Here is a 14,639-nt window from a genome sequence, read left to right on the forward strand (position 1 = left end):
ACGTTCCGTTCCTCGTTGGTTTGCTTCTGAGTCTCAGAAGTGCCTGCACGGCAGGGCCACCAGCGCCATTTCTGCCGGGGATGAGCCTCAGAGGTTCAGCCAGATAATGAGCGTTGGGGTGGATGTGAACACAGGCCTGTGTGCCTCCTGCGTTGTGATGGCGTGGACGTGTGCGTCTACACGGCGGCCCAGTGTGGCTCTTGCCAGCCCTTGGCCTGTGTGTGTGCCTTGGTGGCACTGTAGCGTGTGTGCGTACACACGGGGGTCCAGGGCTCTGGGCCAGCCTGGAAGGTGCCTGGCTGGGCATTCACTGCCCGATGGAGGGTGGCTGTTCTCCCAGTGCTGGGTGGACAGGCCGCAGGTGCCGGGCCCTGGTGAGTGAAGGAAGGCTCGTGGCTGGGCTGGCCGCGCTCTGGGCCCGGGTCAGGCACCCGCAATCTCCTTGGAGCGGCAGGCCGTTCCAGACGCCGGCCATTTGCAGACCCGGAGGACGGGCATTGGGCCTCCAGCCTAGGAGAGGAAATGGTGGCGAGGAAGCCCAGGACGGGCCTGGGAAGGCATCTGAGGGCGGGAGCGGCCGGGTGGCCCGGGGGGCACTCGTCCTGCAGCCAGCGCCCTCCTCCGGGAAGCGGGTGGCAGGGCTGGCTTTCCGTGCAGGCCTGCGCGTGTGCGCGTGTGCTCCCACGTGTGCCGGGCTCCTGGCCCTGAGCGCACACCTGGGAACCCAGGCAGACCGTTTCCCCACCGAACACAGCGGGGACTGGGGGCAGGGTCTGATGAGATGCTGTGAACCCCCAGCCTGCCTTCAAGCAGAAAAGGCCTTGATAAGAATGGTTCTCGCGGCCAGGCCTCGGTTCTCTCATCTCTGAAGTGAGGGAGACAGCGTTGGCCTGGGGGAGTGGCCAGAGGCAGCAAGTGGGGGTCTTGCCTGGAAGCAGGTGGCCAGCCTGCTTCATCCCAGGCTGCGGCCTCGTGAGAGAAGCATGGGGCCTGGCTGCTCGGGGAGCCACCTGCCCCTCTCAGCCTCAGTTTCCCCACCCGGAGGCAAAGGGTAAGTCCTACCCACAGTCTTCTTGTGGAGGCAGGCCGTGTCACCTCCCATGAACGGGAGCAGGTTTTGGGGAGTCCCTGCAGGAAGCTCGCCTCTGGTCCCTTTGACTCTCCGGGGCCTTGAAGGGAGCTGGGAGCGGGGCGGGGGGGGACTCTGGGGGTCCGGCTGCTGCAGCGCGCACAGAAACCTCTGGCCCAGTTTCCTGGGCGCTGGCCCTGCCCGGGGATTCCTGCGGTGGGTGTGCCCGCGCTTCCGGCTGTGGGTGGAGGGATCCCAGAGGCGGGCGGCCAGTTCCCGCTGCTCCCGCCCGCCCGAGCCTCCCGGGCATGCTGCTTCCTTGAACTCGAAGGGACGAGGGGTCCCACCTGGGCCCACCGTGCCGGGTCCAGGCCAGCAGCGCCCCCGACGTGGCGCCAGAGGCCTCCAGAGGCTGAGGAGGGTGCTCGGCGGTGTGGACAGGGTGCCCTCAGCCTGCACCTTTGTCACCATGAACACACACTTGTAAGTCACCCCGTGTCAGCCCTTGGGAGACTCTCGGCCCTGATGGGTGGACGGGTGCGTGGGCCTTGAGGGTCTCTGCTCCGGTCCTGGTATTCCTGCCTGCCCTGTGACCAGTGCCCAGCGAAGCAGCCTCTGGGTATTGGCTCCCGAGCCTGGCAGCCTGGCATGCCACCATGGCCCACCGCCTCGGCCGTGCCACGAAGGTCAGGTACACGGGGAGGGTGAGTGGCAGAGACCTTCTGCCTCAAGGCTGGTCGGGGTCCAGCCTTGTCTCCCCAACATGGGAGGCCAGTGCACGTCTGAGTTGGCAAATAAGAGTGAGCTCTCTAGGGTTTGGGGGAGCTGACCTTCATGGACCTACTAAGTGCCAGGCCCAAGGTCAAGTCCTTGTTTCTCTTTTTAAAAAAAAATTCAGAAATTTTTGGCCACTCTGCCCAGCTTGCGGGATCTTAGTCCCCAACCAGGGACTGAACCCATGTCCCCCGCCATGGGGTGTGGAGTTCTGGCCACTGGACCGCCAGGGAGCTCCCTAGGGCCGGGTACTTTAATCCGCTTCTCTTAAACATCTATTTTTAGATGTAGTCTGTTCGATTTCATCTTGTTTGGACATCCAGTCCGAGCCAGCAGGAGCTAGCGCTGTTCTGGTGGCAGGATAGGGCACAGACGGGATGTCCCCCTCCCTGCCCTCGTGGAAGGTGGGTGTTGACGGTTCTCTGAGAAAACTCGATGCTCACCGAGGCCAAGGAACGTGCCCAGAGACACAGGGCTAGCAGGCGACGGAGCCTGCCCTCAAACCCGGGCCCCTGACTGCAGGACCCAGCGTCTCCCCTGGCCGGCTGGGGACAGCCAGGCACGGGGTCCCTCTCATGGGTGCCAGCCTCGGGGGGCTCTCCCCGGACGCCGGTCACCAGGAGGTCCTGTCCTCTGGCCTGCCCCAACGGAGAGGCAGGCTTCGCCTCCGTTCTCCCCTCCTGGGTCCTGGGAGCCCCGGGCTGTCTCCACCTGAGCTGCCGTTTCTCTAAGGTCTCAGGCCTGCTGGTTGGACCGGCGCCACCCCGGAGCGCCCTGCTGGGTGAGGCTCCAGGCCGCTGTGGCGCTTTCTGGCCTGGCGTGGACAACGCACAGCGTGTCAGCGAGGGGTGGGAGGGAGGGAAAGAGTGAGGCTGTAGGCCGAGGTGATCGAGGCTTTAACACTCAGACAACCGCAAGTCAAACCTTTGGGAGATGCCGTAAAACCCCCAAACAGGCAAGACCATTTTGCAGGCTCCAGCGTTCTCAAGATGGTCCTTTGTGCTCTGTGCCAAGCCTAGACCCTTCCATCACACCGGGAGCCTGCGGTGTAGACCGGGAGCCTGCGGTGTAGACCGGGAGCCTGGGGTTTCTCTCCGTGGGGCTTGTTGCAGGCACCACTGGATGTGTGAGGGGCCCTGAGTCTCTCCCGTGAAGATGTGCCCACCCGATCTTTGGGTTCCCAGATCAGTCAGTAGCAGGGTGTCACTGGCACAGCTGGGGCCTGCATGCCCCACGGCCTGCCCCGGGTCCCAGGGTGTAGGGCTCCTGCTGGCGAGCACCGAGTGCAGGGGTGGGGGGATGAGCTCATGGAAACCAGCTCTCTGCAAGCGAACAGGGGCTCCGTCCGGCGTCAGACACCTGCTGCTCAGTCCCCATCCGAGTGGCTGCCTCCCCAGTGCTCTGCCAGTGACCCTGTGGCTTCCTTGTGTCCTGGGGCGGCTCAGCACCCACTTGATTCTCCAAGGCACCTCGCAGAGCAGTCGGGGGGGCCAGCTTGGGGCGCAGGAAGGGGACCGGCAGCACTGTCCAGGGACCAGGTGGGGCAGGCCTTGTGGAGCGCCTGCTCACTGGCTGGAGGGCTAGAGCCACGACTGAGGGGTCTGTCCCCAGCTCCTGTGTCTCCCATGTCCCAGCAAACACGGGTGCCCTCCGCGAGGCCAGGGCTGAGATGGTACAGGAGGGGGCTGGGCGCAGCCAGGGGAGCAGAAACTTAGGCTGGAGCGGCCAGTGCGAGTGCCCCGGGGTGGGGGGAATCTGGGTGGCTTCCTGGAGGTGGCAGACCCGCGGCCCTGGGCTTGTGCGCGAGTCCGGCCCCGGCCTGCCACGTCCCAGGGCCCTGCCGCCCGGCGCCGCCCCTCCCGCCGCCCCGCGCCAGCCCTGCACAGGCCACATCTGCTGCGGCAAGCCTGCCAGGACTCCACCTCCCGGCTCCGTCCCCATGGAAACCGCGGGGCGGGGGTCCTGCTGCCTTTGGCCCTCGGACTGGTTTCCATTAGAGCCAGCCTGCTTTCCTCGGGGCTCCCCCTTGCCCCGGCAGGGGCTTCTTCCCGCATTTACCAAGTGCTGGCCTCTCCTGTGCCAGGAGGCCCGGCAGCCCGGGCCTGCCCGTCCTGGCGGGCATCCCTCCGCGGGGTGAGTGCCCAGCCCTGCCCAGGGCCGCGGCGGCTCTCGTCCTAACAGGCTCAGACCCCACCTCCTCTCCCACGGGGCCAGCAGCTGCCGGGGCTCAGACTCTGGACCTGAGTCGGGTACCCCGGGTTCCCGCCCCAGCTGTGCCAGGGAGTCACTGGGGGACCTCGAAGGGGCCCCTTTCCCCCTCTGGGCCTCAGTTTGCCTCTCTGTGAAATGACGGGGTTGAACTGTTCCTCCAGTTCCTTGGGATGCCAAAAAGGAAAGAGAAAGAATGAGAAGATGAAGCTGCAGCAAGGCCAGCATTTCTGGAGTCTGTTCTGGGATTTTTGTTTGTTTTCAAAGAGGGATTTTATTTATTTTTTATTTTTTTTAAAAAAGGAAGGAGCCATGGAATTTGACCGGAGATCAAATTTGAGAGGCCAAGAGCCAGCCGGAGCCCACGGACCCATGACAGGGAGGCCCAGCTGGGCTGCGGGCGGCCAGGGGCCTGTGCAGCTGTGCCCGCTAGGCCTCCTCCTGGCATGTGCCGGGTGCCCAGCGGCCTGGCTGTGAACACAGTGAGCAGAGGCATGCACCGTGCCCCCGATGGAATCCAGAGGGCTCTGGAAAACTACCCGAGAGGTTTCCGGAGGTCAGAAATGTGGGCAGAAAGTGCGATCCAGCTTTATAAAGAAAGCCAGCTGGCTCTTCCTCCAGGGAGCCTGGTGAGGGGCCCAGGGAGCGGCAATGCTTGGGTGCCTGTGAAGAGCTCGCCCAGGGCTGCTCCGAGGCTGCTGCCCCAGGCCCCGCCCGGTGCCCCGGTGGAGGCCCTGGCTTCCTCAGCTCTTCCTCTCACAGGAGACTGTGGGTGGTGTCTCGGGGGCATCTCTGCCCACTCTGCCCAGTGGGTGCTTCGGCTCCTCCCACGAGACCCTCAGCACCCGCTTGCTTCTTGTGACGCGTCACAGGCACCTCGGAGGCTGGCACCTGCTTGGTCCCGCTCACTGCTCTACGGGGGACACTTTTCAGCTCATGACGGGGGGCAGAGCCTTGAGGGCAGGGGGGAGCGGTTTCTGGGAGGTCTGAGCAGACTGCTTTGCCCCCTGGGCCTCTTTGTCCCCATCTGTAAAATGGACAGATTTTCAATAAGTTCCCCATATTTTTTCCTACATTTGCTTCTTTTTTTTTATCCTCCTTCTCTACTTCTCAAGGATAGTGTTAAAAAAATTAATACATATTTAAGTTAGGGGTCGGGCTTCCCTGCTGGCTCGGTAGGAAAGAATCCGCCTCCAATGCAGGAGACACAGGTTCGATCCCTGGGTTGGAAAGATGCCCTGGCGAAGGGAAGGGCAACCCAAGTATTCTTGCCTGGAGAATTTCATGGACAGAGGAGCCTGGCGGGCTACGGCCGATAGGGTCACAGAGTCGGACAGGACTGAGCGACTTGGGCACACGCAACAGCCGTGTGCCGGGGTCGTGTGGAAATTCAGTGAGAATCGGGATCAAGGCTGGATGCGCGCAGGAGGTGGCGTCAGAACAGTACCCACCCTACACCCTCGCCAAGAACGAGCAGGCTGCACGTCCCCGGCTGTTACAGACCCACGGAGGGGCTGACCCTCCCCCGGCGCAGCTCCATGGAGAGTAGGGACAGCCCGACCTTCCTCAAGGTCACCCGGAACCCGCTGCCAGAAGGCCCAGCAGCCATGCCAGCATGTTGGTGTTTCCTCTTTGTCGTCTGGGCTGAGGGACCGTGGAAGCCCGTGCTCGAGGCTGCCTGGGTTTGCTGACAGATCGTGGCGACGGGAGCGGCAGCCCATAGGCCCCGGGGATGTGGTCGCTGCAGCTTAAAGGGTAGGGGGTAGCGCTGTCAGTTTTTTGTCTAAGGCAGGAATGGAGCTTCAGTTTGAGCAAAGATGGCACCCCAGTAGCCCCTGCCTCTTGGCACCCCAGCCTGCCCTCACCAGTAAAGTAGGCTGAGGGCGTGAGCTTGGAGGAGCAGCCTGCTGCCCGGGCTAAGGTTGATTTAGAGACACGGGGAGCCAGGGATGATGGAGGGAATGAAGGGAATTTCCCCAGGGAAGTGGGAGGGAGAGAGAGAGGAGCCTAAGCGCCCAGATAATTACAAAGCCTGGCGCAGTGATCCACGGCGGGCAGCGGGCTTCCCTGGCTGGCCGCACTGCCGCCTCCTATCTCAGCCGCCCCCCCGCCCTGGCCCGGAGACCCCCGGATGCCGCCCAGCACCCATGCTTGAAGCCCCTCTGTGTGCTGGGCCCTGACGTCGGTCATCGGGGCGACCTCACGGAACCCTGATGTGCCACCAGCCAGAGAACTGAGTTCTGGAGGCTGAGCCCTCGTTGCACCGGAGCCAGACCAGCCACGGTCCTAGGCCTCAGAGCCGACCCTCTGCCCACAGCTGCGTTCAGGGGCTGGGAGGCGGCCCATCAGAAAGGTGGCTGGTCAGATTGGGGGAGGCCCACAGGAGAGGGACAGCCAGGACCGCAGCGTCGGGCAAGAGAAAGAAGGGGCGTTTCCTGGCATGGATCTGGGACTGCTCTATAACCTAGACGAGGGACTCCGGGCTGCCTGGACAGGGCGCCATGTTGGGCCTGACCTTGGGCGGCTTCCGTGGGGACTTTCCTCTGCTGGAGTCACACCCGTCTCCTCTCCCTCCTGAAATTCCTCGGGGCGGTCCTCGACTCCCCTTCCCACCACCCCTGGACTGCCCTTCAGCTCCGCTGGCGTCCAGCACTTCCCAGACACCCTCCTCTCTGCCGCCAGACGGCGTCCATTGTCTTGCCCGCTGCCCCGGTGCCCATCCTGCAGGCTTGCCTCCAGCTCCTGGCTGCAGTCCAGTGTCCCGTCCGTGGGACTGGAGAGGCCCCCAGCAACCTGTTCTGCCCTCTCCACGGCGCCATCCCCCACCTCTCCAGACTGTGGTGGAGAATCGCCTCCACCTGGAAGCCCTCCCTGCTCTGCTCATGCCCACTGCCCGCAGATGTCTTGCCCTGGGAGACTGGGCGCTTCGGGAAGGACAGGGCACAGTCACCAGCCTGGCACAGAGCAGGCTCTTGGGGAGCGTTTCATGAATGAATGAAATGGAATCCGGAGACCAAAACGGAAGAGAAGGCTGAGTGCCGACTCCCCAGGCTCTGCACCGGGCGCAAGCCAGCAGCTCACCGTGGCGGCCAGGAGTCTAGGCTCCTGCAGAAACAAGTGGAGAGAGTTTATTTCTTTTTCCGCCTCCACCAGACACATTCCCTTTTAGGACGAATCCGGGACCCGTGGAGCCACACCTCGCCACAAACGGTGCAGTGACACCCGAGGCTCGGCCTGAGAGTGCAGACGGCAGGGGACGCCAGGCTGTGGGAGGACCGCGCGGCCTCTGGGGGTCCCAGCCGGGAAGACCGGCGAGTCCAGCTGCCCGCGGGTGCCATGGGGCCCATTCCTCACCCATCGCTGGGCGTGAGAGGCAGGATCCGTCAGCCCGTTGGGTGTCATGGGCGGGGGAGCCCTCCGCACATTCTGTTCAGGGGAGATATTTCTGACTCACAGATCTCCTACCCGCTCCTGCCCCACACTGTCACAGTTCCCAGGGGTCCCCTCCAGGGGGTGACGACAAGGCGCAGGACCCTCTGGCCTCTCCTCTCCCCGCAGCGGCTGGTTCCTGACAGGTCAGCCCTGGCCTTGCGGCTTCTCGGGGGGACCTTGCCACAGCCCGTCGTTACGACTGTTCACCTCTGTGAGTCATGGTGAACGCGGGTGTTGGCGCCCGGCACCCTTCTGGGGCATCTTTGTCCAGCTGTCGGGGGTCTGGGTCAGCTTCCATTCAGGCCATTTAAAGGTGTGCCTTGGGGGAGCTTCCCTGGTAGTCCAGGGCTTAAGACTCCGTGCTCCCGTGCAGGAGGTGCAGGTTGGATCCCTGGTCAGGGAACCAGATCCCCACGTGCTACACAGCTCAGCCAAATAAATACGAAATAAAATACATTTTAAAAAGGAAATAAAAAATAAAAGCGCGCCTTGGGGAGATCACTGCCCGGCAGGCAGGGCCCAGCAGCCTCCTGGCTCTGTTGGCTGCCTGCGGCGAGGTCGTGGGCCCGTCCCTGCCCTGCGGTGGGCCTGTTTCTACCCCTGATGCACCATCGTTTTGACCTGCACCTGCGACATCGGGTGGGGCTCTGGAAGGTTCTGAGGGGCCAGATTTGGGGTAGCTGCCTCAGACATGTGAGTGCCCCTGGGCTCTGAGCTGGGAACCCACTTCTAGGGGTCTCCCTGGGGGAGCAAGGAAAGGTGTCTGCATGAAGATAAGAGGTGCTCACCGTCACGTCTCTTACAAAGGTGGGCTTGGCTGTGTGGGCTGAGCAGCTGTGGCGAGGTCATGGCGGGGCGGGCTCTGTGGCTGGTCAGGAGGACACACAGGGCTTAAGGCCACATGCACGTGCCTCCAGAATGGCTGCGGGCCCTCGGGTGGGCCAGGCCTGCCGTGGGCTGGGTTCACGGAGGATGCAAAATGTTCGCTGCCCCTTTCTCCTTTGTTTCCCAGGATCGTGTTTCTTGAGCATCTATTCCTATTTGTAACTGAAGAAAAAATTCTTTTAGATTATGAAATTAACCACCAGAGTGAAACTGACCCGCCGAGATTCTCCCTGTGTGTTCTCCCTTGAAGGAAAACGTTCCCTGGGGCACCGGTGGTCACCGGTGGGGCCGCACCGTCGTCCCGGCGCCTCCTGCCCATTTAGAAGGAGCGGAGGCAGCTTGCCGGGAGGGGATGCTCTGACATGGGGTGCCCCCGCTGCCAAGGTGGCGGGGCCGCGGCTCCAAGCGGGGCCCATCCTGGCGCCTGAATGTGTTCATGGTGTTCTGAGTCTGTAGCCTGGGAGGAACCTCTAGGACGCGCAGGGCGGTTTTGCTGTCTCGCTACAACCGGGCTCTTACTCTGCTGTTCCAGGTACCATCCTCGGCTGTGGTGACCCCCACCCAAGGTGTGAGCCTGGGAGCGGCCGGCCTCCTCCGCCGGACCAACTCGGTGACGAGCCTGCTGTCGCTGGTGGCCTTCGGTGCGGACCAACTGTGTGCCTGCCAGGCTCTCGGGAACTCCACATTTGTGTGCTCAGACAGACATCAGCTTTGGATGGTAGGTATAAATGGCTGCTTCTGAAGATACAGAAAGGAGGCCTCGAGAGGCCAGGCTTCACAGCCCAGAAGGTCCTCTGTGGCTCTGATTGGCTCTGGAGCCTCGGCTTCTCCCCTGGGCTGGCACCTCTGCCCCCAGATGCTGTGTCTTAGAAGCCTGCACTCACCGGCACCCTGCCCACACTGCCTTGCCCTGGGAGCCGTCAGCCTCCCGAGGCCCTCCTGGAGCTGTCTCGGCCACAGTGGGGTGGCAGAGTGGGGCACGCACCCCCGGTCTGTGCATCTGGGACCCCCCCCGGCGAGGGCGGTGCTGAAAAACGTGGCCCGCAGGCTCGCCTGCCGACCTCTGACCCCTCCTGCCCTGTCTCAGGCCCCTCCAAGGGCTTGAGTCCTGGCACAGTGCCACGTAGGGTGCCCGCAGCACCTCTGCCCACGGTTTGTTAGCACTCGGCATTTCCAGGAAGGACGTTCCTCCCACACATGGCCTCTGAGAGGGGCCGGGTGGGCTGCTGCAGGCGCGTGTGCCAAGGCAGGGCTGAGCCCCCGGGGGTGCTGCGTGCCGTGGGTCTGAGCCCTCAGTTTGGCCGACAGGGGAGTTCCTGCCGGTGGCTCAGAGCCTCCCGCCCCGGGGCCTGCCCACAGCTGTGTCCAGTCAGGCCCAGCCCTGGTGGGTCGGCCAGCTGTCAGACGAGAGGCTGCAGGCGCCAGAGTGGCCGTCTGTGGCCTGGAAGTCACATGGAGGGTCAGCGGCGGGTGCGCACTCTCTGCAGTCTCTGGTCTCTGGGGAAATCCTAGGAGGGGAGCCCCACATTGCTGCCCGTTTGTCGCAGACGAGGAGATGGAGGCCCGGGGAGCCCGAGGGGCCTGTCCAGGGTGGCAAGCACAGAGCTGAGGTGGAGCCCTGTGGCCCCGGCCCCCGTGGGTGGACGCAGGAGTGTGCCAGTATCCAGGGATGCTCGGGGGCTGGGGTGGGGTGGAGGGGGGCCTTCCGGCACCCCGCTGGGCCTGGTGCTGGTGCCAGCAGGCTCCGCTGGCCTCCGTGGGCCAGGAGCTTCCAGAGGACAAAACTGCCTCTGGACAGAGGACCTGCCCCCCGAGCGACCCCTCCATGGGGCAGGGGCTCTGAGAGCCGCGGGCCCCTGTGGGATTCCAGGGCTGAGAGGGAGAGCCTGAGTGTGAGCCAGCCTGGGGTTTGGGACTTTTCCTCCTGTTGCCCGTGATGTCACAGCCCTGCAAGGGGGACGGGCTGTCCCCTATCGTGGGGGAGGAAGCTGGGCCGGAGAGGGGCAGTCCTGTGCCTGGAGTCACACAGAGTGAAGAGGCGGTGGGTCTGACTGACTCTCCTGCCTTCCCAGTCCCCGCACAAAACAGGGGCTTGTGTCCCCAAGGGGCCTCAGCTTGTGGTTCACTTGTGCCCCCGAGACAGGCTGAGGCCCCTGGCCACCCTTCTAGCTCAGCATGTGGGCCGGCCCATCAGGAGAGGCTCAGGCCCTCCCCGGGGCCACTCTGCACTCCCAGGACAGCCTTAAAGGCTCCGAGGGCAGGTGACATGCCGTGGGTGTAACCCAGGAACACGGGACTGTGAGGCGCAGAGGGTGAGGATTGCTGCCCGAGGGAGGTGGCTCTGCCTGGCACCTCTGTGTGCAGAGTGCCGGGCCGGGGAGCCCGGCGGTCAGCCAGCTTGGTGGTTCCGTGGGCAATGCTGGGCGGGTGGGTGAAAGGATTCAGGGGTGCTGAGTGCCCAGAGGGAGGGCCGCCTGTAAATGCTGCTGTGAAGGGGCGCCCTGGCTCCAGAAAAGTCCAGCGGGTGGCTGTCCCTGTGAGCTTTCTGGCTATGGCCGCATGCCACTCCTGCGACGCTCAGCCATCCAGCCAGGGTCCCTGGGCCGTCCCCGGGCCTGCAGCGGGAGCTCCCAAGCTCTCGGGTGGAAACGGCAGCCCCAGGTGTGCGCCTCTGGCTGGTTCTCCCCTGCTGAAGGCGGCCTTGTGCCCTTTCACTTCCCAGCTCCTGTGCCCTGGAGGTCCAACTTCTGATGCCAACATCCACAGAGAAATACTGACCTGGGCTGTCTGCAAAAACCGGGGTCTCGGCCGCTGGGCCGTGGGCATTCACTGTGGCCCACGGTGGAGCCCTCTGGCTGCCGGCCGGGCCACATTCGCTGTCCAGAGGGAAGACTGGGTGTGTTGCTGTCAGCGCCCCGAGTTGGTGGAGGGTCCTCGACCCGTGGGGGCCCGGAGCTGCTGCCCCGTTGCTCCAGGGAGGGCGTTGGGGCCCCCCGAGCCCAGGGGCCACATGGGGGGGCTGTCACGTGGACCTCCTCACTGGGCAGCGGGGGTTCGCTCAGCCCACCCTGCTGGGGGGTGGGCAGGAGGGCCGTCCCTTCTGGAGGCGGGGTAGGTGCTCCCCGCTCCCATAAATAGGACCATAGGGATGGGCCTGCTGGTCCAGTGGCTCAGACCCCGTGCTCCCCGTGCTGGGATCCCTGGTCAGGGAGCCAGATCCCACGTGGCCGCTGCTAAAGACGCCGCGTGCTGCAGCGAAGGTGGCAGACCCCGCGGGCCACACCCTGGCCCAGCCACACACGTGTTGAAACCAACAGGACGGTGGTGGGCTCGAGGCTGGCAGCCCACGCAGGCGGCAGCGGCCAGGCCTGGGCTGACCGCCCGGCCCCGCGCTTCTCTCGGAATCTGCTCGGGGCTCCGGGGCACAGACCTTGGCGCCCCATCCCACAGTCGGGGAGAGGGTTCCGTGAGAGCCTGGGCAGCGAGCGAGCAGGAGGCAGGACGAGAGCCAGTGCTGTGCGATGCGGGGTCCTGCACCCGTGCCACATGTAGGTCGCGGGCGGTGGGCTCCCAGGGCCCCACCTCTGTCTCCAGAGAGGGGGTGACCTTGGCACAGCCTCTGAGGCATCGTAAGGCCTGGGCACATCCCAGGGAAGCCGCCACCAGGTCCCCTGTGGACCCTGAGGGCCTTACACGTCCCACACGTGTCCCGCAACAGTCAGAGTCAGAGGCACTGCTGCAGAGGAGGGCGCTGAGCTGCTCCATGCCCCGGACCCACACGGCTCCCACCTGTCCACAAGGAGCACGGCCCCAGCCCTCAGGCGACAGGCGCTCCCGAGAGGACCAGGTCTGTGGGAGCCGCACCCTTGCGCCTGGGCGCAGGGAGGCCCCGGTGTGCTCCTGGGGACTGGGCGCCCCAACCCGCCATCGTCCCGGCCACAGCCTCCCACTGGGCCTGGCTCAGAGACTCCAGAAGGAGAGCCCTGGGCGTCTGCCCCCGGCCTGGCCCGAGGCTCACGGCCCAGCAGAACGCCCAGTCGTGGCGGGTGGGACTTCTGTCTGGGTTTGCTTTTTTGTCGGCACAGAGGATGTGCCGTCCCTGCTCTGGGAGCGCCGTGTGCCTCCTGCGGCCTGAGCCCAGGACGGACGGGAGCAGAATGCTGAGCCTGGGCTGCCGTCGGCCGAGTGCCGGCTTCCGGGTCTCTGCCCGGCCTTCTGGTCCTTGGGGTGCCCTGGACAGTCATCCTAGGGTGTCCCCGTACTGGTGCCTTCGGGAAGGACACAAAGTCACAACTGCACCGTCTCTTCCCAGGTAGCAGGCGTGGTTCTGAGGGTGGTGGTGTCCAGTTGCTAAGATTCTCTGTGACCCCACAGACTGCAGCATACCAGGCCTCCCTGTCCTTCACCAACTCCCGGAGCTTGCTCAAACTCATATCCATAGAGTCGGTGATGCCCATCCAACCATCTCATCCACTGTTGTCCCCCTCTCCTCCTGCCCTCAGTCTTTCCCAGCATCAGGGTCTTTTCCAGTGAGTCAGTTCTTCACATCTGGTGGCCACAGTATTGGAGCTTCAGCTTCAACATCAGTCCTTCCAGTGAATATTCAGTTGACTTCCTTAGGATTGACTGGTTGGATCTCCTCACTGTCCAAGGGACTCTCGAGTCTTCTCCAGCACCACAGTTTGAAAGCATTAGTTCTTCGGTGCTCAGCCTTCTTTATGGTCCAGCTCTCACATGCATACGTGTACTGGAAAGACCACAGCTGTAACCACACAGACCTCTGTCGGCAGAGTGATGGCTCCTTAACATGCTTGTCTAGCTTTGTTGTAGTTTTTCTTCCAGAGAGCAAGCATCTTTTAATTTCACGGCTGCCATCACCATCTGCAGTGATTTTGGAGCTCGAGAAAATAGATTCCATGGGGGCATTTCCAGGCCTCCTGGATGCTGGGCACCATGCTGGGCGTGAGGGCCACACAGCTGCTAAGAGGTGGTCTCTGCCAGGCTCAGGAGCTGGAGCCTGAGGGGGGACAGGTAGCAAGAGCATCTGTGAGCTGATTTCAAGGGACCGCCGCCTATTGCTGGAGCTGACCCCATTGCTCCTGACGCAGGTGGCCCCCTGGAGGAGGTGACCTAAAGGATGGGTAGGAATTAGGCCTCTGATGGCAGAACTGGCCCCAGGTGCCAGCTGGTGGGTGCCAAGGCAGGGCCAGAGTGAAGAGGGTGGGGCTCCACGACGTGGCAAACCTGCCCTGCCGGGGGCAGGCGCCTCGAGGCTCACCAGCCACCTTCCTCTGCAGATTCTGGAGGATGTGCGTGGCTGGGCTGCGAGGGAGCCGGTGGGTGGGTTTGCTTCTGAGCGCGAGTCTCATACCAGGAGGACGACGGGGCAGTCAGACTGACAGGAGAGGTTTCTCGGTGAGGCCCTCTGCCTCTAAGGCCCCCGGTCTCTGGGTGTGGAGGCGCCTCCTCAGCAGTGTGCGGAGAGCCGGGCGACCTGCAGGTGCAGTGTCAGACGGGGTGGAGTGGACGAGGGCAGGGGCAGAGGCCCGCTGAGCCCCTCCGTGCTTGGGCTGTGAGCCGCCAGACCTGTGGGGCTGACTCCTCGCTCACTTTGTTTCTTGTAAAACGTGGCTGAGCACCTCCGGCAAACTGGACGCCTGTCGTGGCCTTCGAAGACGCTCCAGCACCACGTGGCCGGTCCTTGCCCCGTGTCTGGCTGGCAGGGCAGCCCAGGAGGTGAGCGGCCTGGCCGGGAGGGGAACATGGACCGGTCTCGGGTGACCCCAGCACCAGTCCTTCCTTGCAGGCCGCAGCTGGCAGCCAGCTGGGCCCACCTTGCCCAGACTCCCCAGGGGTGCCCGCCTCACCACCAGGAGCTGGGGAGTAGAGCAGCTGACTGCTGTCTGCTGTGATCCCGCCAAGCCCCGCACCTGCCCTGTGGGCACAGCCGTGGCCCTGGCCAGAATCCTCAAAGCAGACAGAATCAGGGAGGCTGCCTGCCCCCTCCCCCCCCCCCGGGGTTGCTGCTGCAGAGGCTCCCCTGAGACCACTCTGTGCTATCAGTGCCCGCAGCCCCCAGACCCCCTCCCACAAGCTGTCTGGCCCGACAGGCTTCTCTGGAGCCCTGAGTCTCGGTTTACCCTTCTGTAAGACTTGGGCAGGAATACCTCCTAGCAGAGTTTGGGAGTGCGGAGTGAACCCCAGCACACCCATGGCTTCAGCAAGGAGGCTGGGGGTGGAAACCAGTCTTTGCAGGGGTTTATGATCCACT

At 64.0% G+C, this 14,639-nt stretch overlaps 1 protein-coding gene across 3 annotated transcripts in view; it reads left to right on the forward strand.

The window, feature by feature from the left end:
- Positions 1-14,639, forward strand: part of LOC138436176 (collagen alpha-4(IV) chain-like) — a 39,219-nt gene that overhangs the window by 13,773 nt on the left and 10,807 nt on the right. For all 3 annotated transcript variants that reach the window (XR_011255364.1, XR_011255365.1, XM_069581779.1), the window contains one exon: positions 8,901-9,086. Coding sequence is in view for 1 of the 3 variants with exons in the window: in XM_069581779.1 (XP_069437880.1) it covers positions 8,901-9,086 (186 nt within the window). In the remaining 2 variants the exon portion in view is untranslated. The remainder of the gene's footprint in view (positions 1-8,900; positions 9,087-14,639) is intronic.

This window comes from Ovis canadensis, chromosome 3, assembly GCF_042477335.2.
Source record: "Ovis canadensis isolate MfBH-ARS-UI-01 breed Bighorn chromosome 3, ARS-UI_OviCan_v2, whole genome shotgun sequence".
Lineage (NCBI taxonomy): Eukaryota > Metazoa > Chordata > Mammalia > Artiodactyla > Bovidae > Ovis > Ovis canadensis.